At 53.7% G+C, this 26,486-nt stretch overlaps 1 protein-coding gene across 1 annotated transcript; it reads right to left on the reverse strand.

Moving 5' to 3' along the window:
• Positions 1–248: 248 nt before the first annotated feature.
• NPTXR (neuronal pentraxin receptor) lies at positions 249–18,431 on the reverse strand. The gene is made up of 5 exons (XM_052640639.1): positions 17,175–18,431; positions 4,801–5,026; positions 3,639–3,886; positions 829–1,008; positions 249–473 (listed from the first exon to the last, which is right to left on the reverse strand). Exons 1-5 carry the CDS (start codon positions 18,429–18,431, stop codon positions 249–251), a joined length of 2,136 nt encoding a protein of 711 aa, XP_052496599.1.
• Between the last annotated feature and the right edge of the window lie 8,055 nt (positions 18,432–26,486).

The raw sequence follows: 26,486 nt of genomic DNA on the forward strand, positions 1-26,486 counted from the left end.
GACTCACCCCAGGCTTGACCTCTTGACTCGAGCTGCTTGTGTCCATTCAAGTGGGATCAGGGGGACAGCCATCAAGGGCAGGGTGTTCTGGTGGTGTGGGTACAGGTGGGGGAAATGGGAGGCATGGCCAAAAGTGGGGCAAAAAAGGAGACCAGTGTGTGAGGGTAGGTTAAGGAGGGGATGAGCTCCTGCCCCGGAAGGTTCCCCAATTGGCAGGCAAGGGAGGGGCCCCTGGACAAGGTGGCCCCTCATGCCTTGGCCCTGCCCTTGCAGACATCAAAGGCAGTCTTCGTTGCACCCCCAAAGGCCTCCACTAGCTTGTCCTCCCATGGGAGGATGTTGCCCAGCAGTGGCCCCGTACAGTTGGCAATGCCCAGGACCTGGGCTGGTGTCAGGGCGTGGTCCCAGAGGTTAAACTGGGCAATGTCACCCACGAAGGCCTGGGTGGCATCAAAGCGGCCGCCTAGGGTATCCTGGACCAAAAGAGCAGAAAGAAACAAGAAAGACACGGAGTAAGGGAGCAGAAAAGATAGGCAGGTAGGTGCTCAGTGAGACAGAACTCTGTCTTGGCTGAAGCCCCGCCCCCTCTAGGTTCTAGCCCCGCCCCAAGTCCTAGTCCCGCCCCAAGTCCTAGTCCCGCCCCAAGGTTCTGGTCCCGCCCCAAGGTTCTAGTCCCTTGGGCCAGTCTCGCTCAGTCTGCCCATCTGCAGAATGGCTGGGTCAGACTGAGTGCTCACTTCTGCGCTCTCAGGGACCCTCCGCCTACCCCTCCTCCTGAGGCGCCTGGAGTGAGTGGGATATCTATTTGCATCCCACCCTGACCCTTACCTGCTCCTGGCCCAGGATAAGGATCCCATGAGGCTTGATGGGGTGCCAGGCGGCCAGGTTCTCACCAGAGCCCCGCAGCTCCCCATCCTGGTAGGCAGACCACAGGCCATCCCTTGTGGTCCAGGCGATGCAGATGTGGTGCCAGCCATTGTCCTTCAGGCTCAGGGGCAGCTGGGCCACCTGGAAACAGGTCCCCCAGCCCCGGGTCAGAGGCGCCACAAGCCCCAAGGCTGGAGCAGTGGGATGGGGATGGGGAGACCAGTGTCCCTCCTTCCAGGGGCTGACCCAAGGTCTGACCCTGCCTGTCCTCCCCGCCCAGTGTCTTTCCAGCCACTCTTTCCTCTTTCCCCACAATGTAGCAATATCATCAGGCACTTCACTCAGGTCACAGGGGACTACTCAGTGTTGGTTCTTGGTGGTTTCTAGGTAGGTTATTCACTCTCTGACAGGCCTGTAAGGTGGGAGTTGTATCTCACAAGCCTCCCTTCCCTGAATATCTCACATAGTGCCCGACACACAGCTGGGCTCAAGAAGTGCTGGGAATGACGGAACAAGCCTTGTACTCGGAGGCTGAGCACTGCCAACCACAACGCCCTGTGGGACCCTGGGGAGGTTGCTCTTTCCTCCCTGGGCCTCTGTCTCCTCATCCATAAAGTCAGGGGCTTGGGCAAAGGGTGGCAAATATGCAGCCGCTTCTGCCTCCTACTCTACCCAAGGCAGACATGGCTAATCAATCATGAGCCTAGACTCACCCTCGGAATCTTTCTCATCGCAGTGCTCTTGGAAGGCACTGCTGATTGATTGGAGTTGGCCTGGGAGATGAAAGGTACTTGCTGCTTGTGGATTTGGGGCTCCCAAAGGGCTCTTTCATCTCCTAGGTTCTCTGAGATCACAAATTATTACAATATTCTCTGAGGCCTACTTGATGCCAGGCCTTGTTCTGGACACCGGGGGATATGGATCCGGTCCTAAAATGAGCTGAGTCTGCACAGGAGGGGAGGACTTCAGGGACAATATCACAAAACAGAGTAACATAGGGGCCATGTGGGAGTCACAGAAGCCGTGAAGGCCCAGAGGCAGAGAGGAGTGTGGGAACAGAAGATGTGAAATCTAAACACATCTGGAAGTATAATGAGCTCTAGAAATTCCACTGTAAGGCAAACCAAGGTTGGGGGTGGAAGTCGGTTTGCACAGCAGGGGCAAGGGATTAGAGGCTGGAATAAAATGAGAACTGTGAGTAGTTTGTGAGGCTGGTACTCAAAAGGCACCAGAATGTCAGGAAATTGGGTTGCCTTGTGCCCTGTCCAGGGTGCTGAATTCCTTCTATTATACTAGAACTGACTGCTACCATGGGCAGAGCCAAGGATGGCAGTCAGGGGGGTTATGAAGGGGAACTGGGTGGCACGATCTAGATGTCATCCAGCTACCCTCTGATGGACTTAGAGGGTAAGTGTGTACTGGGCCACAAGGGAAATTCACTATCCCCTGGGCCTATCTCTTTCCTCCTCCTCCAGGACACCATGAAAGGCACCTCCTGCTGAGCAGGGTTTTGCTGGGTGTCAGCCACTCCCAGCAGCTCTGTGTGGCTGTGGGCTGGTCACAAGTGGGTGCAGTATATGTTCTCTGCATTTCCCAGGGCCAGCATGCCATCAAGACCCAAAGCAATATGTCAGGCTGGGGAAGATATCTGCAGGGAATGGCGTGATAAGATGCTCACCTTGCTTCCCCCTTAATCACCATGCCCCTGCTACATCACTCCCCTGTCTCCCCAGCTTGTCCTGCCCTGTCCACTCCTGGGAGAGTGGTGACGGGGTGGGAGTCCTGGGCATGGGGAAGATTGGTGACCCAAGGGCAGAACAGTGGAGCCCAAGACCCCCAAGTCACATCATCACCCCTTCACCAGCTTTGTGGCCAGGGTGCGTTATTTGCCTTCACTGAACCTCAGCTTTTCCATCTGCAAAATGGGGATAATAGGGTGTCTACTTCCTGGGGCTGTTGGGTCAAGGATGACAATATGGGTAAAATACTAGCACGGGACTTGGAATGATAAAAATGGGGCACATTTATCAACGTTTGTTAAATGCCAGGTTCTGCTCAAAGCCATTTACATGTATTTAAGCCATTTCATTCTCACCACAACCATGTACAGTTGAGGTTATTATTATTCCTGCTTTACAGATGAGGAAACTGAGGCACAGGGAGGGTAAGTGACTAGTCGAAGGTCACAGAGTGGGTTAGCGGCAGAACTAGGATTCAAATCCAGCATTCAGGCCAGGGCTTGACTGTGGCACCAGCCTACTCGCCACGTGAGGGGAGGGGCATGGGGCTGACTGCCAGGGGGAGGGGGACATGGAATCCACCAGCTCTTCTGCCCTCGCTCCCCGCCTCCCTCCCCAGAGAGGTCCTAGGACCTCATTTGCTTCTCTCTTTGCTCAGGAGAATGAGCAGGGCCCTGGGGGCCCTGGAGGTGCCCTGCTGTAGGAAGCACTTCCAGTCCTGCTCCCACAGCCGGGTTGCTGGGGAAGTCTCTTAATCTCTGTGATCCTCACATGCTCCTCTGTAAATGGCACACCACCACTGACAGCCTCTCTTGGACAGGAGCTCTTATCCTATCAGCCCCAGGTCTGGCTTATCTTGAATTCCCAGAACCCAGCCTGGCATGAGTTCGTCCATCTTGGAGGCATTTCATGCGTGCTGATTCTGCTGAGCAGGAGAGGCCCCACCCATCTGGGACCAGTGCAGTGCAAATGATCCTGGAAGGGTCCCCCTGCCTCACCCCCATCCCTCCGGCTTGCCCAGCCCCCACTCACCTTGTCATTGATCAGTAGCTCCATGGGGTCGTGGCCCGCCTCCAGCAGCACAATCTCGTTGGCCTGTCCGGGAACTGAGTAGGAGAAGGGGGTGCCCTGGCTAGTGCCGCCGGACCTGGAGCGCAGCCACATGCAGACGGTGAAGGCGTAGAGCTCGGGCAGCGCCTTCCGCACGCGGGCATACATGTAGTTGTTGCGGATGGGAATGCTGATCTTGAAGGCATCTGGGGGGCTGTAGGCTGAGGACCCTGAGGGGGGTGAGCAAGGCGAACACGGTGGGGGTCAGCAGACACGGATGGGGGCGGTAGGCAGGGCACACTCCAGAATGAGGGCTACTAGCCCCCTGGTAACCTCAACTTGTCTATAAGCCTCAAGGGTGGTCCTCACCAAGTTTAAAAGATGAAAGCTCCCTGAGAGTTCATGAGTCCTAAACTCCTATTTTTCAGATGAGGAAAATGAGGCCTGGGGAGAGGAAGTGAACTTTCAAAGTCACGGAGCAAGCTGGCGACAGCTGTGGACCGAGGAGCCAGGTTTCCTCATGCTCACACCTGTACAATGCCCAACATGCCATGATTTCATGACCCTTGTGGTGCCGGGCCCAGGTGTTAAACAAAGGACAAAATTCTGATGGCAAGGCACTTTTGCGGGGGGTGATAAGTGCAGGGACTTTAGAGTCAGACCTGATTGAAGGTCTAGATCCACCAATTACTGGCTGTGTGACCTTGGGCAAGTCACTTGACCTCTCTGAGCCTTATTTTCCTTATTTATTATTTATAAATATTTGTTTATACTCTTTTTAATAAATATAATATTTAATAATTATAATAAATATTATAAATTTTATTTATTTATAGCCTTATTTATTATTAGGGGATAATAAACAGAGCCACCCCTGTATGGTCTGTGAAGATTAAACCAGCTGGCGTATCAAGTACTTAGCCCACTCCCGGAATACAGTGGGTGAAAATGTGCCAGAAAATGCTAAATGGTAATGGTAACAAAACACCCCAATCATTCTCTCTGTCTCACAGCCTCTTCCCCACCAACCTATCTAGCTTTAACCTCTGGGAAACATTTTCTGAGTGAATCTGCCACCCTGAGGACCATCCAAGGACCAAGGATGCCCTCGCCCACCATGCCCTCTGTGGGGCCCAGGACCCACCGTGCTCCAGTTCGGCTACACGGTCCTGCAGGGCGTCCAGCTCCTTCTCCACCTCCTGCCGCTGCTGCTGGTTGCTGTGACCAAGGGCTACACGTTCCTTCTCCAGCGCCAGCACCTTGGCCAGCAACTGCCCCTCCAGCTCATCCATCTTGGAGTGCAGGGCAGTGGGCACCACAGGCGCAGGGGCTGGGGCGGCTGAGAAGTTCACTCGGGCTGGAAGCTCCTGCTGCTCACAGACAGAGAAGGGGACATTCGAAGTCAGTCAGAGGGAGGATGGAAAGAGACAGTCCCAGAGATGTGCACTAGTCCTGCTTGAGTGACCCCTGTTGAGCCTCAGCTTCCCCATACGTATAATGGGATGGCAATGCCTGCTTCAGGCAGTGAGAGTGCACTGCGTGTGCAGCAGCAGGCTATCTCCAGTGCTGGTGTGTGATGCGAGTGGACAGCAGGCTGGCTCCTGTCCTCAGGACGTCTCAGCCTATGGGGGCCAGCAGTGGAGAGCTGCAAAAGTCCCCCAGAGGGTCCGATGTGCAGTTGGGGTTGAAAGCCACTGCCGAGCCCTTCATCACTGGAAGGCCGCACCTTGATGGGTCCTTGAAGACGTGGGCTGTCCTGATCACCACTTACTCACATGCCAAACTTTTCCAAGATGGTTCAAGACTCTGTGTGGGTGCCGGGCAGACCCAGGGGCACAAACCAGGGGGCTTCTGGAATAGGGCTCCAGTGCTGCTGTGATGGGTGGTTAAGATCACAGACTCCAGAGGCAGGCATCCCAGGGCTCAAATCCCGCTCAAGAACCAACCTGCCATGCAGCCTGAGGCAAATGCCTCCATCTCTCTGAACCCTTGCTTCCTCTCAGGCAAAATGGCACAACTAAGTATTTAGAAGGGATGTGGGGATGATTAGGTGGTAAATGCCTGTGAGCAGAGCCTGTTTACTCTGCTGTTTAGAGCAGAGTGTTCGAGGGTGGTCTCAGACACCCCCATCCCACCCAGGATGAGGACAGTGTCTTAGAGTCCTCCTTTGCCCTGCCTTAAGACCGCCGCGGGAAGGAGAATTGGGACAGAAGCCAGGGGGTCTTTCCTTTCCCCTCCCCTGCTGGAGGAAACCCCTTCTGGGGTGGAGGAAGGCAGCCGAGGCCACAAATCCTGACGCTGGGAGGGGACAGTCTCTGGTAGACACGTCATGGGAAGACGAGTAGGAAATGAATAATTCATTGAGCTTCTAGGAGCCAAATGAGACAAGCTTTGTCTGCTCTCCCCTCCTCCATGCTCCCTACTGACAGCCTGATGCTTCCTCACTGTCCAAGGGCCCTGCTGGTTCCCACTTCACCTGCCCTGGGCCCCAACCACAGGCTTGGTCCCAGACCTGAGCTCACTGAATTCTCATGATTCCTTCACCGAGCAGATATTCCCTGAGCACCCTGTGCCTACAGGGACGGCCCCACAGCTCAGGGGCCAGCACAAGAGACCCTGCTCAGCTCCACTGGCCCAGCCCTGACCTTGTCACTCATTTGCTGTGTGACACTGGGCAAGGCCCTTAACCTCGCTGAGCTCTTTTTTTTTTTTCCTACCCCTGTGATGAGAGGATAAATGTGTCCCCTGCTTCAAAGCGCTGGGGGTGGGGAGGGCAGTGCAGACAAAGCGTCACTGCCACACTCAGCACCAGAGAGAAGGGAGCTGCCACCACAGACAGTGACGGGATCACGCACTTGGTTCCGCCACTCCACCCCGAGGGTGGGGGGGCAGGTGGGTTAATCTCTCTGGGGTCATTTTTCCTCCTCTATAAAGAAAGCGGGGACTTGGAATGTTGGACTGGCAGGCCTGTGGTCAGGATTAAAAGATGGTGCATAGTAGGAGCTCCAGCTTGACCCAGTGTGGCCACCTGTATCCCCCACAGTGTCCCACGTGGGAGGGCACAGCCATCCACCTATGCAGACGCCTGCTTGGCCCACCAGGTGGGGAGCCCGGGTGAGGGGGGCAGGGCACAGATGGATGAACTGCTCAGTACACACGGCCCCACTTTACTACACAACTCTTCACTGTCCACTATCTGGAGGGCTCCTTGGCACTCCCCAGGTGCCCACGAATCCTGACTCTGGTGCTGACTAAACACAAAACCTCAGTTTCCCCTTCTGTAAAACAGGAACAACCGGCCCCACTCTGCCCATCAGCAAGACAGATGTAAGGATGAAACAGTGGAAGTAACAGATCCTTGTGGGGTGTAAAAGCAGAATGCATGCAGTCCAGTGGATTAAGACCCCATGCTTCCATTTCAGGGGCCTTGGGTTCGATCCCTGGTCAGGGAATGAAGAGCTTGCATGCTGTGCGGTGTGGCCAAAGAAGACACAATGCAAACTGTGAGGCTTGAATACATCAGCTGACGGGGAGCTTGCTACCTCCAGAATCTTTCCTTGACCACAGACAGCTCATGGAGTGACAGGGCCAGCCACCCACTACATCTGAGGCAGTGGGACTTCTGGGAAACCTTAGGCTGAGGCAATTAGCTCATGAAGTGCCGTCTACATCAGCACTGGAAGGGCCGGGGCCAGGTCTCCTGGAATGGGCCCCCTTCTAGCCTCTCTGTCCCTCCACCCACTGGGCCTACCTGGGCGTGAGGGACACACCTCTGAAGGAGGTCCCCCCTGGGCACTTTCCAGGTATTTATTCATGAATCCTCACAGCCACTCATTTTGGTTGGCACTCTTAGTGTCCCCATTTCACAGATGGGGAAACCGAGGAAGAAGTCCTTTGGAAGGGCTGAGCAAAGCTGACCCCTCTGGAGCCAAAGCCTTCTCTCTCTCCTGCAAAGAGTCCTCCTCCTTCAGAGGGAGAAAGACCTGCCAGGAAGGAACAGGACGTCAAGTGGTATTTACACAGATGCCGTTGCGAGGAGACATGGCACAGGCCGAGGGAGGTGGGCACACAAGCTGTTCTTTTGTCAGAGCCGCCAGCTCTGCCGCCGGCAGGAAGGCCAGGGAGGAGGTGGGCTCACTGGATCCTGTGTGGCCCCCTCCCCACCCTGATGTCTGCATCAGAAGAACATGACTCCCCCCACTTACCCATCTGTTGCAGGCAGAGGCTGTGACGCGTGGGCTCCGGGCCTGATGCCAAGTGGGCCCCCAGCCCAAGATGGTGAGGAGACGACGCCATCACCCCACGCGGGTCCTGGTGGGGGCTCGGAACCCACACTTTTCGTGCTGGGAGTCCGGGGTGGGGTTTGGTGGAAGTACGTGGGGCCTGGAGCCAGAGCCCAGGGTTCCGGTCCAACTCAGCTAACGTGCTGGGCTCATTAGCACTCAGTAACAAGATGCTAACGGAGGCAGCTGTCCTCACTCCCGCGTGCTGCGTGCCAAGTCCTGCACTCCGGAAGCACCGTGCAAACATTCCACAAGCCCTCTCAACTATTTGGGGAATTAAGGAGGGCTGCTTTTCAGATGAGAGAGCAGAGGCTCAGAGAGGTAAAGTCATCTACCTGAGGTCACATACTGCCAAGTCACAGAACCAGGACCTCAGTTCAGTCCCTTCTGACTCCAGAACCTCTTCTCCTTCTTTGGTCCTGCCCTGACAGTCTGGGTCTCAGTTTGTCAGTCTGCCAAATGGGTACAGTGCTGGCTGTCCTGCCTGCCTCAAGGGCCAGCAGAAGAGGTTTCAGTGGCCTTGAGAAGGCTGGGACAATCTGGCAGGTGGTGTCAGACCCTGGTGTGGGGCAGCTTTGCAGAGGGGCTTGGATGGAGGGACCTGCCTAAGTGGGGGAGGTCTGGTGCTGGGAGGGTGTGGGGAAGACCCTGCCACCTTGTCCCCAGGTGGGGTCTGCTCCTTTCCTATGAGGGGCAGAGGGAAGGTGCTGGTTTTCATGGTCAAGGTTCCACCCTCTGCACAGTTCCCATCTGCGCAGACAGCACAGGGCCCAGCTCCAGGGGTAGGAGGGCAGAGAGCAGGCTTGGTGGCTGTGGTGTGGGTCAGGCCACCTATCTCCCATATGGGCTCATTCCCTAAGTCCTGTGTGAGTCTGCCCCAGCTCACACCCAGGCTCCAGCAGCCCACTGACCTTGTTACGGAAAGCCTCCCTGCCTCAGTTTCCTCATCAGCAAAAAGGGTACAAAAATAATAGCTCATAGCACTGCAGTGAGAAATTTTAACAGATATAATGCCCTTAGAGTTAGCAAACGATGGGCTATGTGTCAGCTATTATTATGATTATTACTAACACTTCTTAAACATCTCTTCAAGGAGCCCATCCTCCTCCACCTTCAACCATAGATGTTTTTGTTTAATCATTATATTGAGAAAAAAAGCAAGCTACAGAAGAACAGTTGGATATCATTCATACAAAGGTACAAAGATTCAAAGCCAGCTCATGTGTTTATAAAAGCATAAATAAATGCATGGAGTGATAAACACAAATTCAGGACAGCAGCGACCCTCTCTTGGGGCTGGGACAGGGGAGGCCCTCAGGGGCATCAGCTGGTGGCAACTGTCCGGGTCTCGAGCGTCAGTGGGGACTTGGATGGTAGTCTCTACACTTCAGTGTCTGTCTTGTTTTAAAAAGTTGTTTTGGCTGTGCTGGGTATGGTGTGGTTGTACCTTAATTCCCCGACCAGGGATTGAACCCACACCCCCTGCCTTGGAAGGCAATTCTCAACCACTGGGCTGCCAGAGAAGTCCCCAATAATTTTCTTTTAAAAAATGGGGGGAAAGATCCAAAAGCAGAGTCTTGAGGGTAAAATCTTAACCACAGCCTCACTCGGCTCCCTTTGTCCTCCCCCACAATCCCAGTCCAGGCCACCGTCTCCAGGCTCCTACTCTGGCCTTTCTCCACACAGCAGCCAGAGAGGCAGGCAGCTCAATGCAAATCCAAGCACGCTGCTTACACCCTTCAGTAGCCCTCCTCTCCCACCATCAATACCCTGCCCCTCTACTCTTAGCCCTTACTACACACCCCTAGAGGCTACCCTTCATTCCCACTGAAAGGCCCAGCTGTCCCTAACTCCCTCTCACCCCTGGGCCTCCGCACATGCTGTTCCTTCTGCCAAGAACACTCTTCCCGCCCCCATTCCACCTCCTCTGGCCAGTGCCTCCTCGCCCTCAGCAGATGGCAGCTTCCCTGACGCCTCAGCCAAGATGCTCCAGAGGGAGAGGGAACGAGGCTGTCTCTGGAGGGACTGCAAGGCCTCACTCTGTTCATCCATCCATTCATTCGTCACCATGCACTGTGGCAACACGATGACAGGCACCAGCATGACTCTCAGGCCAGACAAGGCTTGAGTCACTCCCAGGCTCCCCACTTACTAGACATGTGGCCCTGGGCAAGCTCTTCAACTCCTCGGAGCCTCAGTCTCCTCAACTGCAAAATGGGAATAATAATATCTACCTCTTAGGATATATGTAATAACAAAAATGACAAAATAGGTAAAGCCTGGTATATAAAAATGGCTGATAGAGAGTCATAACCATTATTTCTACTTCCTATTATTGAGAGGCAGGAGAGCGTGAAAGTGAAAAAAGCGTTAGTCGTTCAGTCATGTCCGACTCTATGTGATCACATGGACCGAGGCTGGCCGGGCTCCTCTGTCCATGGAATTTTCCAGGCAAGAATACTAAAGTGGATTGCCACTTCCTTCTCCAAGGGATCTTCCCAACCCAGGGATCGAACCCGAGTCTCCCACATTGCAGGCAGATTCTTTACCATCTGAGCCACTAAGAAGAGCATAGTGAGCAGTAACTGAGTGGGATGTGGGCCAGGGAGCCAGACTGCTTAGGACTGAAATCCCAGCTGAGTGACCTGGCCAAGGTTCTTAACCTCTATGAGCCTTGGTTTCCTCATCTGTGAAATGGGGAGAGTAAGAGTCCCCTGGTTCTTGTGGGACTAAATTGTAAGGCTCTCAGAACAGGCTGGCAGAGAGGGTGGGGTGAGTCGAGGGAAGGTCTTTCAAAGGGGGCGTCCTGCTCCCACTTCCTCCCCAGGAGCCCGCCTGGCAGGCTTCTCTGTCTCCCTCTCACCCTGGCAGGGGAGGGGCAGGAGAGCAGGTGGCAGAGGCCAGACCGACCTTTGACCTGGTCCCCACTGCCACTTTGCAGTTGGAATGGAAAACAGATAAATGGACCTCTGTACACCGAGGGTGCCAAGTCACGGCAGTCAGCACACAGCAGGGGAGGTCGGGAGAAGGGGGAGTGGCTCGATAAGGGTCTGTCCATACACCCTCCTGGGCTCTGCAGCCTCAGAGCAAGCGACTAGACACACCAACCCCAGGCCCTTTCGTCTCCCTTCACATACTCTTCATCAAGCTGCCACAAAATCCCTTCCTGGTCCTGCCTGCCCACATAGCTTCTGGGCCCTGGGCCAAAATCGGCAGCAGAGATGAGGACCCCACCCTCCGCCTATTTTCATAGAAAATCCTGGTTGTCATCTTGGCTCAGCATTCAACATGCTGTGTGGCCTTGGGCAAGTCACTTCACCTCTCTGAGCCTCAGCTTCCCCTGGAGTCAAATGTGGGGTGGGCGGGGGCACCTAAGAGCTTCCACTTCAGGTTGGCTGCCTCAATCCCTGTCTCAAGTTCTGTGGGGATCAAGTGTCTGACTGGCCTTGTCACTCAGGGGGTGGGGTGCACCAGCCCCTGACCTTGGTCCACCTCCCACAGGCAAGGACTTCAGAAAATGGCCAATAAGCAGAAGAAAAGGGGCTCAGCATCATGAGTCACCAGAGAAATACAAACTGAAACCACGATGAGTCCACTACACACCCACCAGAAGGGGGAGTGTCTTTAAAATGACCACAGCAAGGTTGACAAGTTTCACACCAGGTGGGCGTGCAAACACTTAGATGCCACTTTGGAAAAGCGTTTGGCAGAGCCTCCTAGCGCTAAATATATGCCTCTCCTGGAACCCAAGCATCCCACTCCTGGGGATACATCCAGGAGAAATGAGGACTTTTAGCCAACCAGGGATATCACAAGGACATTCACGGCAGCTTGATTTGTAATGATCCCAAGCCAGAAACAACCCAAACGTCCTTCCATCAGGGAATGGGTAAGATGTTTCCCTGCACGGAAACACTACACAGCAGTGAAAAGTAAACCACTAACACACACACACCATGACTGAAGGTCAGCGTGCAACGAGGACACCAGACATGAAGGGCTGCAGCTTGCCTGAGTCGATCTGATGGAAGTTCAAACACAGAGAAAACTCATCTACAGCGATGAAAACTGCGATCGCGGTGTCTCTGGGGAAGCCTGGACTTTGGGGTCACGAAGGAGCCTTCTAGGGTACTGGAAATGTCCTGATTCTTATTTCGGTGGTGCTTCCATGGGTGTGCCCATGCATATATTTTCACACAGCTGTGCATTTAAGATCTGCGTCTTCTTCACAGACGTAGAGAACTGACTTGTGGGCACTGTGGGGGAAGGAGAGGGCGGGATGAACTGAGAGTGGCATGGAGATATGTACACTGCCATGTGTGAAATGGATACCCAGTGGGGATTTGCTGTATGATTCAGGGAGCTCAAACTGGTGCTCTGTGACAACCAGGAGGGCTGGGGTGCAGTGCAAGGTGGGAAGTTCAAGAGGGAAGGGACATATGTATACTTATGGCTGATTCATGCTGATGTATGGCAGAGACCAACAGAATATGGTAAAGCAATTATCCTCCAATTAAAAATAAATACATTAAAAAAGATTTGTGTCTTTTTAAAGTATGATATGTGAGTTCTTAAACATCTTGAATGTAAGATACACCTTAAAAAGAAAGGGTCACATGTAAGCTTCTCCCTGTCTTCTGCCCAAGTGGCTCCTGCCAGGCTTGGAACAGGCAGGAGGGGTCTCCTTTCCCAGGGGGAGTCCTGCCAGGGAGGGGAGGCCTCCAGGGCACAGATGACAATTCCTAATCAGGAAACATCTGCCTAAGAATTCAGAATCTGGAGCCCAAAGGGCCTGAACCACACCCAGCCCCTCCTTCTATCCATTTTACAGATGAGAAAACTAAGGCCCAGAGAGAGAAAGTGATTAAAGTCACAAGCAAGAAGAACCCAATGTTATGCCATACCGTCTTCCCATTTCAGAGAATATTAGAGCTGCAAGGTGGTTAGGGAGCATCTACCCACTGTATCATTTTATGGAGGGGAAACAGAAGCTGGGGGTAGGGAGGGCAGGTGGTGATTTAGCTGGCTCTGGTTTCTCCAGAGTCTATGAGCCTCCATTTCTTTATCTGTAAGATGGGAATATGTACAGGCTGCTTCATAGGGCTGAAGACTGAATAAGCCAATACGCACTAAGTGCCTAATACATGTTACTTGTTATTTATTGCTTTCGGCCTCCGGATTATCTTGCCAGCCAGCAGGGCAAACCTTTGAGGACTGGTCCTCATCACTCCTGCTCTAGACGCTCTCATTCAGAAATGGTCCAGGCTACTACACAAGAGGCACTTCCCTCACCTGTCTTCCTCACTCTCTTGAAGGAAGTTGAGGCCTGATCCCTCAGATGGACCTAGAGTTAATGATGAAGAACAAGGACTCTGGAGCCAGACACTGAGAGAGGCAAATCCAGGCTCCAGTGCTGTGTCCCCTCGTGCCAGTTTCGTAACCTCTCTGAACCTTGGTTTCTTCATTTGTTAAAGGGGGATAGAATCGTACCTGCCTCATGGAAATTTTACCAGGATTAAATGAGATAATGCACAGCACCCTGACACATGGTGAGCTCTCAGTGAATGTGAGCTCTAATTGTTACAACAGTCCAGGAACCTCTGTGATTATCATCAGGGTGGTCCTTTTCATCACTTCCACCCCAAGATGAGAAGAGGCCACTAGCTTGCCACATAGGATTAAGAATGTGGCTTATGTCAAAGAATCGCTGCTTAAATCAATTGAGAAATTCCGCTTTACACATAAAGTAGTGCAAAAACATGACACCGCAACATACATACATGGCTGGTTGCCGCATAAATGGTCCTTCTGGAAAGCGGTTTTTGGCCACAGCCATAAAAGTCAATATCATTTGACCCAGTAACACCGCTCCTGGGAATTCAGCCTAAAGAAATAACTCAATTGACTTAAAAAGAAAAAAAAAAACAAAAAACAACTATCTGCATGAAATCGATCCTGCAATGAGCATCCAGAGGAAAAAATTAGAAACAACCTACATCTCCAGCAACAGGACACAGCCGAAGGACTGATGGATGGAGGAGGCTGAGATGGATCCAGGATCTTAAAGCCATCGTTAAAATGGTAATTACCAGCAACCCCAGCAACTCGGGAACAATGTCCACATTCTGATAAAGGACCAAAAGGGGGAGGGCTTCAAAAACGAATAAAATGGTGGAATTAAATGTAATCCCCCCCTCAAATCTTTTGACATTTTTCCAATTAACAACAACAAAGATAAAAACACAAGCAAATGATTTCTCCTAAGCCCTCAAACGTGACTCCAACTTGAGATCTGCAGGGAGAGGGTGGGTCAGAAAGACCTTTCCTCCCTTTCAGCAGTCAGTCCAGTGAGGTGGGGAAGGGGGTGATGCAGAGAGGTGGGGAGGAGCAGGGGTGTCCTGAGATGTGCAGGGGTGGGGACAGGAAAAGGACAGAGTGTAATCAAGCAGGACCTCTGGGAGGAGGTGTCCTCAGAGCAGACTTAAATGATGAGTATAGATAAACTGGGGGTAATCTGGGCAGAAGAAGGAGGAACTGGGAAAAACGTTGGAAATGAAATGGCAGCCTGGGAGCAGGCTGGAGTCTGCTATCACAGGAGAGCCCAATGGTGGGCTTAAGGAAGATCCCTGGGGTGGCCTGGAGGAGGATGGATGGAGGGGTGTGCCTGATCAGGTGGAAGACCAGCAAGGGGGCTGCTGCAGCATCCACAGAGAAATGAGGCTGACAGGGAGGAGGAGGGAGAGAAAGGAGCCAAGCATGGCTTCTCAGGGTACAACTGAAAAGCAGGTTGGCAGAGGACCTGAGTTCAGGCTGGGACATGATGAAGGTAGGGGGCTGGTGGGATGCCCAGGGGGAGGTGCTCAAGAAGCAATTGGATCTATTGATCTGAAGCTTGGAGAGAAACCTGGCCTGGGGATGAAGTTGGTTTGGGGGCACTACGGTGGAATGGTGTTGGAAGCTTCAGAGTGTGGTTGAGTTCTGCCAGGGAAACAGCAAGAGGAGGGCCAGGAGGGGTGCACATGTTAAAGGAGAAGGACCCAAGAGGGGATAGAGAAGCAGGGAGGGAGGAGGGGCAGGTGAGAGGCACCTAGAAGCCCAGGGCATGGAGATTTGTAGAAGGAAATGATCTATGGGGTCAGATGTCAGAGAGGGGACCAGCAAGAAAGGACTGAAATGTTCCTGCTCAATTTACCAACTCAACACCATGAGTATTTCTGGAGAATCAAGGTGGGAGAGAGACTAGTGATGATAAAGTAGACCCTGAAGGGCATCCTTTCGAGGTTTCTGGATGAGAAAGGAAGAGGGAAGCTAGTCAGTGGCTGAAAGGTGCATGAGCTGAGACCAGTAGTCGGATCCCAAGTCCATTGGGCTCCAAGTCCCAGCCACTGTCAAACACCCCAAAGAGACTGGCTCTGGCTGCTGCAGGCTCAGAAGGCAGTCCTGGTGGGCAGGCAGCCCCTCCATGCCCCCTGCACTCAGAAAGGAGGTGTGCATACAGGGAAGCAGGACTTCTTCCATCCAGGAGGCTGACCTGGTGCTGAACCCCAGCCACTAGGATCCCCCCAACCTCAGAGGGCTAACTGGAGGGGAGCCCACCCTGCCAAATGCACAGATGCTGGGGGAACAGGTCCAGGGCAGGCCCAGCCCTGCCAGCCCCAGACGTGGGAGGAACCATGGGAGCCATCTGGGCGTGGGGGCAGGGGCGAGGGCAGGCAAGAGGAAATTGATCGAAGACCAGATTTTTTTTTTTTAACATTAATAAACTCTATTTCCTAAATGGAGGATTTGTTCTCATTTTAAATTGTGGCTACTGGAAAAGATTAGTAATATTAGAACTTAATGATAAAAACAGCAGTCACTCAACTTGAGACCTCTGTGAGAGGTCTGTTAGAGGAGGTCTTCTCCGTGAGGAGGTCTCTGAACTCCAGGTTTGGGGCTGGCTGTGATAGCTGCCTGCCTGTGCTCTGACACCCTGCGGGGTGGGTGCAGACACCACACAGACTTTCTGGAGGGCCACTGGGCCATGGGTAAGGCCAGGCTTCCACACCAGCATCTCCTGTGCTGCTCCGCCGGGGATTTAACTGAGAGAGCCACGGAGAGGGAAGAGTCCCTGCCTGTCCTTTCTTCCAGCCACTGTCCCCCCTTCACCAGCTGCACTTGGTTTAGGGGGAGGTGATAAAGGGGGCAGCCGGTGCTTGGGCCTCATTCTGCCCCCTCCTTCCATGGATCCTGTTCTGCTGTGAACCCCCTTCCCTGCAGTCTGGAAATCATGGATGCTGGGAGTGGTCAGGGTCTCTGAATATCTGTCCTGACTAATTTGTCCAGCTCCCCCTCCAGGTGGCTCCAAATAGGTTTTCAGAGGGAGGCAGAGGTCGGGCAGCTTCAAAGGAGAAATGGCTGGTCCAGGGTCACAGGACAGCCAAGTGTGGACTGCCCCTTTTGGGCCCCTCATGTCTGACTCCAAGTCTGAGACAGGAGCATCTGAAAAAGGTGACTAGAGGGGGAGAAACCCAGATGGGACCTACTCTCCATTCAGCCCCCAGCCCAGAGCGGCCGGCTTCCAGGCATCTTGGCAGGGCTAGAGCCATCTGAGCTTCTGCTGTCCCTGTCCATGGTCCGAGCCCAGCTGGGGGCCTTAGGGGCGCAGAAGGTGAGGAGCATCCGGGTTTGGTTTATGAGACACTGTTCCCTGCGATTCTGCAGGAGAGGACGACCTCGAGTCCCTCAGACAGCCCTCCTATCTCCTGACCACAGTGGACTGAGTGTGTGGCTGGTGCTGCTTTGGGGATGTCTGAAAGAAGGAAATGAAACGGCCATTTAAAGAGGTCCTGGTACGTACCGAGCATTTTCACGTATCTACATTTTAATCAATCCACACTACAAGTGGGCACCGTTATACCCATTTTACAGACTCAGAAACTGAGGCTTACAGAAGCGCCTGGAGGAAAAAGGATCAGCAGCGAGCTTTTCCCGCGTGCTCCCTGAGCCGCAGTCAGTGTGAGTTTCCGGTCTGTGTTCCCTCCCTGACTCCTCCCTTCTCCCCTGGGAGGAAGGTCCAACCATCCCCTTTGCACAGACGGAAACCCAAGACTCAGAGACTCGAGGGCGGCCCCCCACCCCCAGGGTCCCTGAGCCGGCGGTGGCCGCGGGACCCGGGGATGCCCTCGACTCCCGCGAGCCCCTCCCACCCGGCGCCGGGGGCCGGGTCCCCGATGGCGCGCGGCGCGGCGCTCACCTCGATGCGGTCGATGCGGTCCCGGAGGGCGCGCACCGCATCCTCTAGCTCGAGGATGAGCGCGGGCGAGTCCCAGGGCCCGTCGGCCATGGTGTCGCGGCGGGGCCCGGCTTCCTGGAGACCGCGCGGCAGGCCGCTCTCGCAGCGGCCCAGCTTGCCGGTGAGCTCGCGGATGGTGTCCTGGTCGGCGCGGATGCGCGCCTCCTGCTGCAGCGCCGTCTGGCGCAGCTGCTCCGCCGTGCTCTGCAGCAGCAGCAGCTCCTCGCGCTCGCCCGGCGCCGCGTCCCCTGGCTCGGCCCCCGACGGGCAGGCGGCCGCCAGCGGCGTGCACAGGAAGCGGCTGAAGAGGGGTACGGGCGGCAGCGGGTGCGCGCTGGCCGCCGGCGCCCCGGGCAGCGCGGGGGGCCCGGCCGAGCCGCCCGCGCCGTGCAGCGCGCTCAGGCTGCGCTGCGGGCCCGGGGACGCGGCGGCGGCCGAGGCGTTGTCGGCGCCGCCGGGCAGCGCCCGCGCGGGGCTGGCCGCCAGGGGCACGCTGGCGATGATGCAGATGACGGCACCGAGGAACGCCAGCATGCCCGCGGCCAGCAGCACGGCCAGGAACTTCAGCGTGAGGCGGGCGGCGGGGGTGCCCGAGGCCCCCCGGCAGGCGCGGCGGCGGGGTCGGGGCGCGGGGCCCGGGCGCGCAGGGCCGAGCGGGGCCCGGGCGCAGGAGGAGCCGGAGCCGGAGCCGGAGCTGTGGCCGCGGCCGCTGCTGCCGCCGTTCTGAGCCCCGGCGGCGCGAGGAGGAGAAGGCGGCGGGCGGCGGGGAGGGGGAGCGGGGCGCGGCGGCCCCGCCCCGCCGGCTCCCCCGGGCCGGCCCTGGCCCAGCCCCGCACCCGTTCCGTGCCGGGCGCCGAGCTGGGGCGCCGCCCGGGATGCGGCGAGGGGCGGGGGCGGCGCCGGTAGCCTCAGCCCGCCGCCGTCGCCTCGCAGAGGGCGGCGACCTCGTGGCCGGGCGGCGGGACTCCTGGGCGACCCCCGCCCCACCCCACCCCACCACGGCTCTCTGGCCCCCTCCCCGAGCCCACCAGCCCGTCTGCTAGCTTGCGGGGAGCTTTTCTCCACGCCGGGCTCTGTGCTGAGAGAGCCAGGGGCTTGATCACAATTAAGCCTCACCGTGGACACGTTCCCAGTACAAATGAGACCCACAGGGGTCAGGTCGCTGTCCAAGGTCACGCTGCTAGTATGCGCTGGAGCAGCATTTGAGCTCAGGTGCATCTGAGTGGACCCAGACTATGTAATGGAGCTGGGGTGGGCCTAGGGACAGCTAGGAAAGAGGCCAGTGTTAGCGGGGAGGCGACCGAAGATTTTGACCCAACCTCTAGTTATACTGTGGCCACCCAACCGTCCATTCCCACCCCAACCCCTTAAAAGTGCAGAGGTGACTCCACTTCGCCCCATACAAAAAAAAAAAGAAAAAATTTTTTCCCCTGTGATCTCAGAAGGTAGCAGAAGATCCCCCCTCTGAATCTTCAGGAGCACAGAATATCAAGGTTCGCTGAGAAGACCCCTCTCCCACTGCCATCTACACTAGCATGGCAGAAGCCTAGTGGGCAGGTGGACTGGGCACTGAAACAAACAAGCAGGCATGGAAGCGGGCTGTAGTGCCAGGGTGATGCAGGAAACTTACTGTCTCCTGTTGAAAATGTATATACACATTTTGTTGCAAATTAACTCGCAATGAAAAATGTTTTTAAAAATTCTGCCATCCTTGAATCCAGCTCCATCTCCAATTTTCCATGAGGTATTTCTTGGCCGTGTGTTTCCAGGACTTGGAGAGTGTTCAGAAGGCTGGGATAGAGGAGAGGGGCTGTGGTTCATGGGAGGACTGGCCAAGGCCACACCCAGTTCAGTCCTGAGCCAAGGCCGCACCCAGGCCTGTCTCCCTGCCAAGCCTGCATTCTTGACTTGAAGGGAAGGCCCACGGTAGGGTTCTGGACCACCAGGGATGCAGTGTGTTCTCAGCAAAGTGGTAAGGAGAGACCAGAACATTTCTCAGGATCAACAGCCCTGGGAGGCCCTGTGTGGCTGCTGAGATACTGCCCAGGGGTCCCTGGGCACATGTTCCACACACTCCACCCCAACCCCAGCCTCAGGATCATGCCTGCCCTGCTTACCTGATCTCTGGGAGTCGAGGGTTACCTGACTTGTAAAGTAGGAGCAAATCAAATGCCAGCTCCGTACACGATGAACCCCCAGAGCTGTATGTGCATGGATGTGAGTTAATACTCATTGGAGCAGTGACCTGGAAACCTGCCAAGCAGCACAGCTTGGAGGAAGCATCCTCCCGACAGAGAGGTGGGCCAGGCTCTCTGAAGGTGAAGGCAGACAGGCTGTAGGGGGCCTGAAGTCCTGCAGGTACGTGAGGCGTTGGGACTCCAGGTACATCTACGTGTGTTCTGTGAAGACAGAAGCACTCACATTCTATCTTGGAAGGGCAGAGAAGGCCAAGAGAGGGGCCTACTTCCCAGAGCAGCAGGCCTCTGTGGCTTGGGCACCAAATGGTGCCCCTTTTATGTGAGCTGCTCCGTGAGCGATGGAATAGTTGGACACATGGGTCCAGAGGCTGGAGTTGAATTTTGCTCAAAGTGATCTGTTTATCCCCTAGAATGACTTTTCAAACCTATGATATGAACATGTCACTCTCCTGCTTACAAACCTATTAGTGACTCCCCGTTGCCATCCCTCTGGGGCTTCCTTGGTGGCTCAGTGGTAAAAGAATCTGCCTGCAATGCAGGAGGTGCAGGCTAGATCCCTGGGTCGAGAAGATCCCCTGGAGAAGGAAGGAAATGGCAACCCTCTCCAGTATTTTTACCTGGAGAATTCCAGGGACAGGGGAGCCTGGAAGGCTATAGTCTATGGGGTCGTAAAGAGTGGGACACAACTGAAGTGGCTGAGTATGCATGCATCCCCATCCCTTTATGGAAGAAAGTCCAAATTCCTTAAGGCACTAGCACCTAGTGGTTAAGGGCAGGGATTCTGAAGCCAGAAGCCCTGGTTCAAACCTGCCTTTACCTGTTACCAGTTGTGTGACCTAGTTTGCAATGAGGGTAAAGTACCAGGTCTTTGACAGCGCCTGACCCCACCCTCTCTGTGCCTTAGTTCTACAATCTGTAAAATGGGAGAATAGTAGTAGTACATGGAAAGCCTTAATCAATGTTGGGCCTTATTATATTAGCTTTTCTTGGTTTACAAGACTTGGCAGGGCTCACCCTCCCAGCCTCATTTCCCATCTTCACTGCTTGGAGCAGCATTAAATTGTGCCTAACTTCCCCCACACACCAGACTTCTCCCATCTCTCTCTTTGCTCATGCTGTCCCCTGCCTGGAATGCCACCCCTCCTTCTTCCTTGATTCATCTCTATCCTCAGCATCCAGCAGGAGGCCGCACCCAGGGCAGCCTCTTGGTGAATGTTTGCAGTACTAGTTCCCCCAACAGATGGCACTGGCTGCTGCTGGAGGCAGAGGGGAGAAGTTAGGACAGAGAGGACTTGAAACCCATCTCTCTGGAGCTCTGGGGAGAGGCCCTCCTGATCCCAACACAGAATTCCTCGAGATGGCCAGAATAGGATTCTCAGGGGAACTTTCATAAGATGCCACCGTCCTCACATTTTCCTTCTGAAGCTCACATCTCTGAGGTTCTTTATTCCTTCACTTCCTTTTTTCTTTTTTAATTCCTTCACTTTCATTCCATCCTTAGGGAAAGGGAATTCTGCCCTAAATGAACAAATATAGTCATTCATTCAAAACATATGTTTTGAGGCTGACTTTGGATGCCATTAAAGTGCTGCACTCAATATGCCAGCAAATTTGGAAAACTCAGCAGTGGCCACAGGACTGGAAAAGGTCAGTTTTCATTCCAGTCCCAAAGAAAGGCAATGCCAAAGAATGTTCAAACTATCGCACAATTGCACTCATCCCACATACTAGCAAAGTAATGCTCAAAATTCTCCAAGTGAGGCTCCAACAGTTCATGAACTGAGAACTTCCAGATATTCAAGCTGGATTTAGAAAAGGCAGAGGAACAGAGATCAAATTGCCAACATCTGCTGGATCACTGAAAAAACAAGAGAGTTCCAGGAAAACATCTACTTCTGCTTTATTGACTACTTCAAAGCCTTTGACTGTGTGGATCACAACAAACTGGAAAATTCTTCAAAAGATGGAAACACCAGGCCACCTTACTTGCCTCCTGAGAAATCTGTATTCAGGTCAAGAAGCAACAGTTAGAACTGGACATGGAACAAAGGACTGGTTCCATATTGGGGCAGGAGTATGTCAAGGCTGTATATTGTCACCTTGTTTTTTTAACTTATATGCAGAGTACATCATGCGAAATGCCAGGCTAGATGAAGCTCAAGCTGGAATTGAGATTTCCAGGAGAAATGACACCACCCTTATGCTTTTGAACTGTGGTGTTGGAGAAGACTCTTGAGAGTCCCTTGGTCTGCAAGGAGATCCAATAAGTCAATGTTAAAGGAAATCAGTCCTGAATCTTTATTGGAAGGACTGATGCTGAAGTCGAAATTCCAGTACTTTAGTCACCTGATACAAAGAACTGACTCATTTGAAAAGACCTTGGTGCTGGGAAAGACTGAAGACAGGAGGAGAAGGGGACGACAGAGGATAAGATGGTTGGATGGCATCAGCGACTCAATGGACATGAATTTGAGCAATCTCTGGGAGTTGGTGATGAACAGGGAAGCCTGGTGTGCTGCAGTCCATGGGGTCACAAAGAGTTGAATGCTACTGAGAGACTGAACTGAACTGAACTTGGGCCAGGCATAGTGCCAGGCACCAGGGAGAGCTGGAAACAGGACAAAATTACAGTTTTATATTCTAGTGGGGAGGCAAGCAGTAAATAAATGAATAATTAAATGAGCAATACTACTGAGAACTATAAGGAAATTTTTAAAGTAACATGATAGAAAGTTACAGGAGGTGTGTGGGGAGTGTGGGAGGGGTGTTGGGAGATGGGCATTGCTTATAAGGTTGTCAGAAAAGGCCTGCATTTAGCTGAGACTTGAATGGCCTGAGAAACCAGCCATGAAGAAACTTGGGGAAGGACTGAGTGTTCCAGGCAGAGGGAACAGCTAGTGCAAAGGCCCTGGGGCAGAAATGAGTTTGATATATTCCAGGAACAGAAAGGCCAGTGGGGCTGGAGCAGAGTGAACACTTGGGGAGAGAGGAAGCTGGAGGGGAAGGCAGGGCAAGGTCATGTGGGCCTTTACAGGCCAAGGGGAGGGAATGGGTTTGTTGTTAAGCTCTATTGGTCGGCTTTAAGCAAGGAAGTAACACCATGTGGTTCGTGTTTGTAAAAGATCAATGGCAGTTGTGTGGGGGCTGGGTCATTAAGGGACAGGAGAGGAAACACGGAGACCAGGTAGGGGCCATGCAACCATCCAGGTGAGAGGGCTGAGTGGTTTGGAGGTCATGATAATGTTGAAAACTGGATGGATCATGGATTGATTTTAGAGGTAGAGTCTCTTAGTTGGGTCCTTCGGGAAGCAGACACTAAGATAGCATTAGATATGCAAGTGGTTGATAGGAGATTAAGTCCTGTGAAAGATACAGAGGAGAAAGAAGAATTGGGCAGGTTGAACCTCAGACCTCCATGCAGATCTGACAAAGCCTTGGCCATCTTAACAGGGTATTCTGGAGCCAATGGGCTTCCCCAGTGGCTCAACAGTAAAAGAATCCACCTGCCAGTGCAGGAGACAATGGTTCGATCCCTGGGTTGGGATGATCCCCTGGAGGATGAAATGGCAACTCCAGCATTCTTGCCTGGAGAATCCTATGGACAGAGGAGCCTGGCAGGCTACAGTCCGCAGGGTCACAGGAGTCGGACACGACCGAGCACGCATGCACTCTGGGGCCAACAGTGCCCATCAGGGAAGTTTGGCATTGAGCAGAAATGCCCATTCCCCAGTAACTTTTTCATGCCCAGTCATTAATTGAGTACTTCCCCAGAAGAGGGTGGCTTTGGCTCAAAAGCTAGGGTGATGTCCACATAGAAACCTGCCTGGGGACGTTTACAGCAGCTCTGTTCATGATGGCCAAGACTCGGAGGCACCCAAGATGCCCTTCAGTAAGTGAATGAATAACTAAACAGATGTATCCAGACGATGGAATATTATTCAGCAATAAAAAGACAGGAGCTGTCGAATCATGCGAAAACAAGGAGGTACCCTAAATGCATATTACTAAGTGAGAGAGGCAGTCTGACAAGGCAGCACACTGTATGACTCCACCATATGACGTTTTGGAAGAGGCAAAACTATGGAGATGGTGAAAAGATCAGGGGTTGCCAGGGGTTATGGGGGAGGGGAGGATGAATAGGAGGAGCACAGAGGATTTTTAGGGCAGTGAAACTGCTCTCTATGATACGGTACTGGTATCATTTATCGAAACCCACAGAACATACACCACCAAGAGGGAACCCTAATGTAGACTATGGACACTGGGTGTAATGATGTAGAATCAGTCATAAAAATCAGCTCATCGGTCATAAAAAATGTCCCACTCTGGTGTAGGATGTGGATAATGGGGGAGGCTCTGCATACGTAGGGGTGGGAGGGGACATGGGAAACCTCTATACCTTCTGCTCAGCATACTGTGAACTGAAAAAGGCTCTAACCAACCAACCAACAAAAGCTGCACCTACAGGTGCCCTCCAAGGCTGCCACATCCCACCCCTTGCTCCATAAACATTCACTTCTCCATACACAGCCCGGGAGCAGCCCCTCTGAGGTCCCCTGGGCCCCTCTTCCTGAGGGTACGTTTAGAAGTAGGGGTTGGTAGGATGAACCACAGTCCCCACCACAGCTGGTCTCAGGGCCCCAAGAGGAATTCACAGCCTCCTACCGCTGCCACCCAGTCTAAATTCCCTCTGCCTTCTGTTAGCACCTCTTGCTGAGCAAACGGCGGTGAGGAGGGGCTGGAGAAGATGCTTTCCTCCCCCAGCCTAGTAAAGTCCATGCACAACATATCTGCAGGCAGGGAGGGAGGAGGCAGGATTGTGCAAGGAGAACTTCAGACTATAAGAAAGTCATTTCTAAAAGAACAGGGGAGTGGGCGCTAGTCAGGCAACTAGTTTCTGTTACAGGCCTGTGGCAGAACCAGCTTTGAAATCAGGGCTTAAGGTGATCTGACTCACCCAGGTTCAGCACTGCAGGTCCCATGTCCCAGGAAACCTCTCTGTCCTGGGCAGATCCGGCCGGCTGGTCAACTGAACTGTCCCTAAACTACGCTCCCTCAGTGCTGGTACCTAATGGACACCGAATACACACGACTCTTTCTCTTCCAGCCTTCCTCAGGGCTTCCCTTCACTACAGCCTCTCCCCCTTTACCTGTCTATCAAAAGACTGTGAACTCCTCGAAGGCAGGAACCAGCTATGTCATCCTCATCTCGGGGTCTCCAGGGCCAGCCCCTGTGGATACTCAAACTCCCAGTGACTGGAGACAACGTCACCGGGGCTGTGCTCGTGAACCAAAGAATTCCCTTCCCCAGAGGGTGGAGAGGTGGGGACTGGGGTCAAAGAGAGCTGCCTGCACCCATTCCGGACATCCCTATCCCATGGGGCTGGTCTCCACCCACGGATGGGCTGTCCCCTGACCAGAGCTGCCTGTCTCCTCATCTATAAAATGGGGCTGTGGTACCTACCTCATAGGATTATAATGAGAATTAGAAGACCAGATGAAATGTTGCATGTGAAACCTCCCACAAACTCGGAGGTAGGGATCAGTTCTTACCATGCTGCTTTGTATTCCCATGGCACTCAGTATGCCTGGCACTCAGTAGATGCCTGATACCTGCTGCATGCATGCTCAGTTACACCTGACTCTTTGCAACCCCATGGATTGTGGCCCACCAGGTTCCTCTGTCCACGGGATTTCCCAGGCAAGAATACTGGAGTAGGTTGCCATTTCCTTTTCCAGGGGATCTCCCTGAATCAAAGATCGAACCCACATGTCTTGCCTTGGCAGGTGGATTCTTTACCACTGAGTCACCTGGGAAGCCCCTCCAATACATGCTACCCTCTTCCTTATTTATTCCTAGCATATATTAGATGCTCAGTAAATGTTAATTTCCCTTTTCACTTCTTTCCTTGACTCCCCAGGAGCCTACAGTGCCTTCCTCCAAAGTTGCTCTGTCCTTTCTTCATTCCCGTCTCACCCTCTTTCTGAGCAGCGTTGGGGAATCCTTCAGACTGAGGTTCACATATGTGTTCCATCAACACACCCCAGTCTGGGATCTTCCAGGGGGAAACAGGGCTCAGGTAGGGCCTAAAAAGCTTAGGTCTGAGCATCAGATGTTGGGATGAGGAGCCAGACCAGAGAGGAGGGGCAGCAGCCAGGGAAGAGGGAGCTTTCCTCTCTGGGGAAGCCCAGAGATTTCCATCCAGGGTGTTTACTTCCTTGGAAGCGGGAAAAGAAGCCAACCCACCTCTCAGGCTCAAGCAGGAAGCGAGGACATCTGTTCTCAGCTTGGGAGGAGCTGAGAATCAAGGAGGAAACGGGTGTCCTCCTTGTGGGGGGCCTGGGAGTTGGCTGGAGCATGTGAGCTTGAGTCCAGGTCCAGCCAAGAAGGACCAGAAGGAGTAGCTGCCTAATAAGGCTGTGTCCTCTCTCTGAGGACGTAAGGGCCGGGGCTCTCACCATTTCATCAGCATCCCAAATACCCCTGGTTCCTCCTGCCCTGCACTTTTTACTCTGCCTGACCCTCACCGGTGGCAACCTAGGAGCTCCATACTGTAACTGTCCCCATTTAACAATAAGAAAGTTGAAATCAGAGGGATTTGTTCGTTTCCCCAGGTCCCCTAGTCAGTGGGTGTCCATCTGGGAGTTGGACCATGTCGCATGTTGACCATGTCGCATGTTCTCACTGGGCCAATCAACCCCACCCAGTGAGGAAGCAGTATGTCCTGGGAGCTTCCTTCTGCCCTTGGCTTAGTCCCATCCCCTTCTACCCTCTTCTCCAGGCAGTTCCCAGGCAGAGCCCAGGAGCCCACCTAAATCTGCAGCGCCCCTCCTGCCCTCACCAGCGGCCCCAGCACCAGTTTTCATTGCATTTGCCTGTGACTTGCATTCCCCAGTTCAAGAACTTCTTGAGGTCTGGTACCACGTCTGCTTCGTATCTAGGTCACTGGCTCCCTGCCTGTGTTCAGGGTGTACTTCCATCCAAGCATGATGGAACCTCAGGGCTGGTGGCTGTTACTCCAGCTCCTCTAGAAAAGGCTGTTTTCCATTTTTTTTGGTGGCACCGCATGACATG

The sequence above is a fragment of the Budorcas taxicolor genome, chromosome 5 (genome assembly GCF_023091745.1).
Source record: "Budorcas taxicolor isolate Tak-1 chromosome 5, Takin1.1, whole genome shotgun sequence".
In the NCBI taxonomy this organism is placed as follows: domain Eukaryota; kingdom Metazoa; phylum Chordata; class Mammalia; order Artiodactyla; family Bovidae; genus Budorcas; species Budorcas taxicolor.

Excerpts from the sequence above, each read along its gene's own strand:
- NPTXR (XM_052640639.1), bottom strand. The coding sequence starts at position 18,431 with ATGCACCTGAGCTCAAATGCTGCTCCAGCGCATACTAGCAGCGTGACC. Across the intron at positions 3,887-4,800 it reads TGTAGCCGAACTGGAGCACG|GGTCCTCAGCCTACAGCCCC; the intron begins GTGGGTCCTGGG and ends CACCCCCCTCAG. Across the intron at positions 474-828 it reads TTATCCTGGGCCAGGAGCAG|GATACCCTAGGCGGCCGCTT; the intron begins GTAAGGGTCAGG and ends CTTTTGGTCCAG.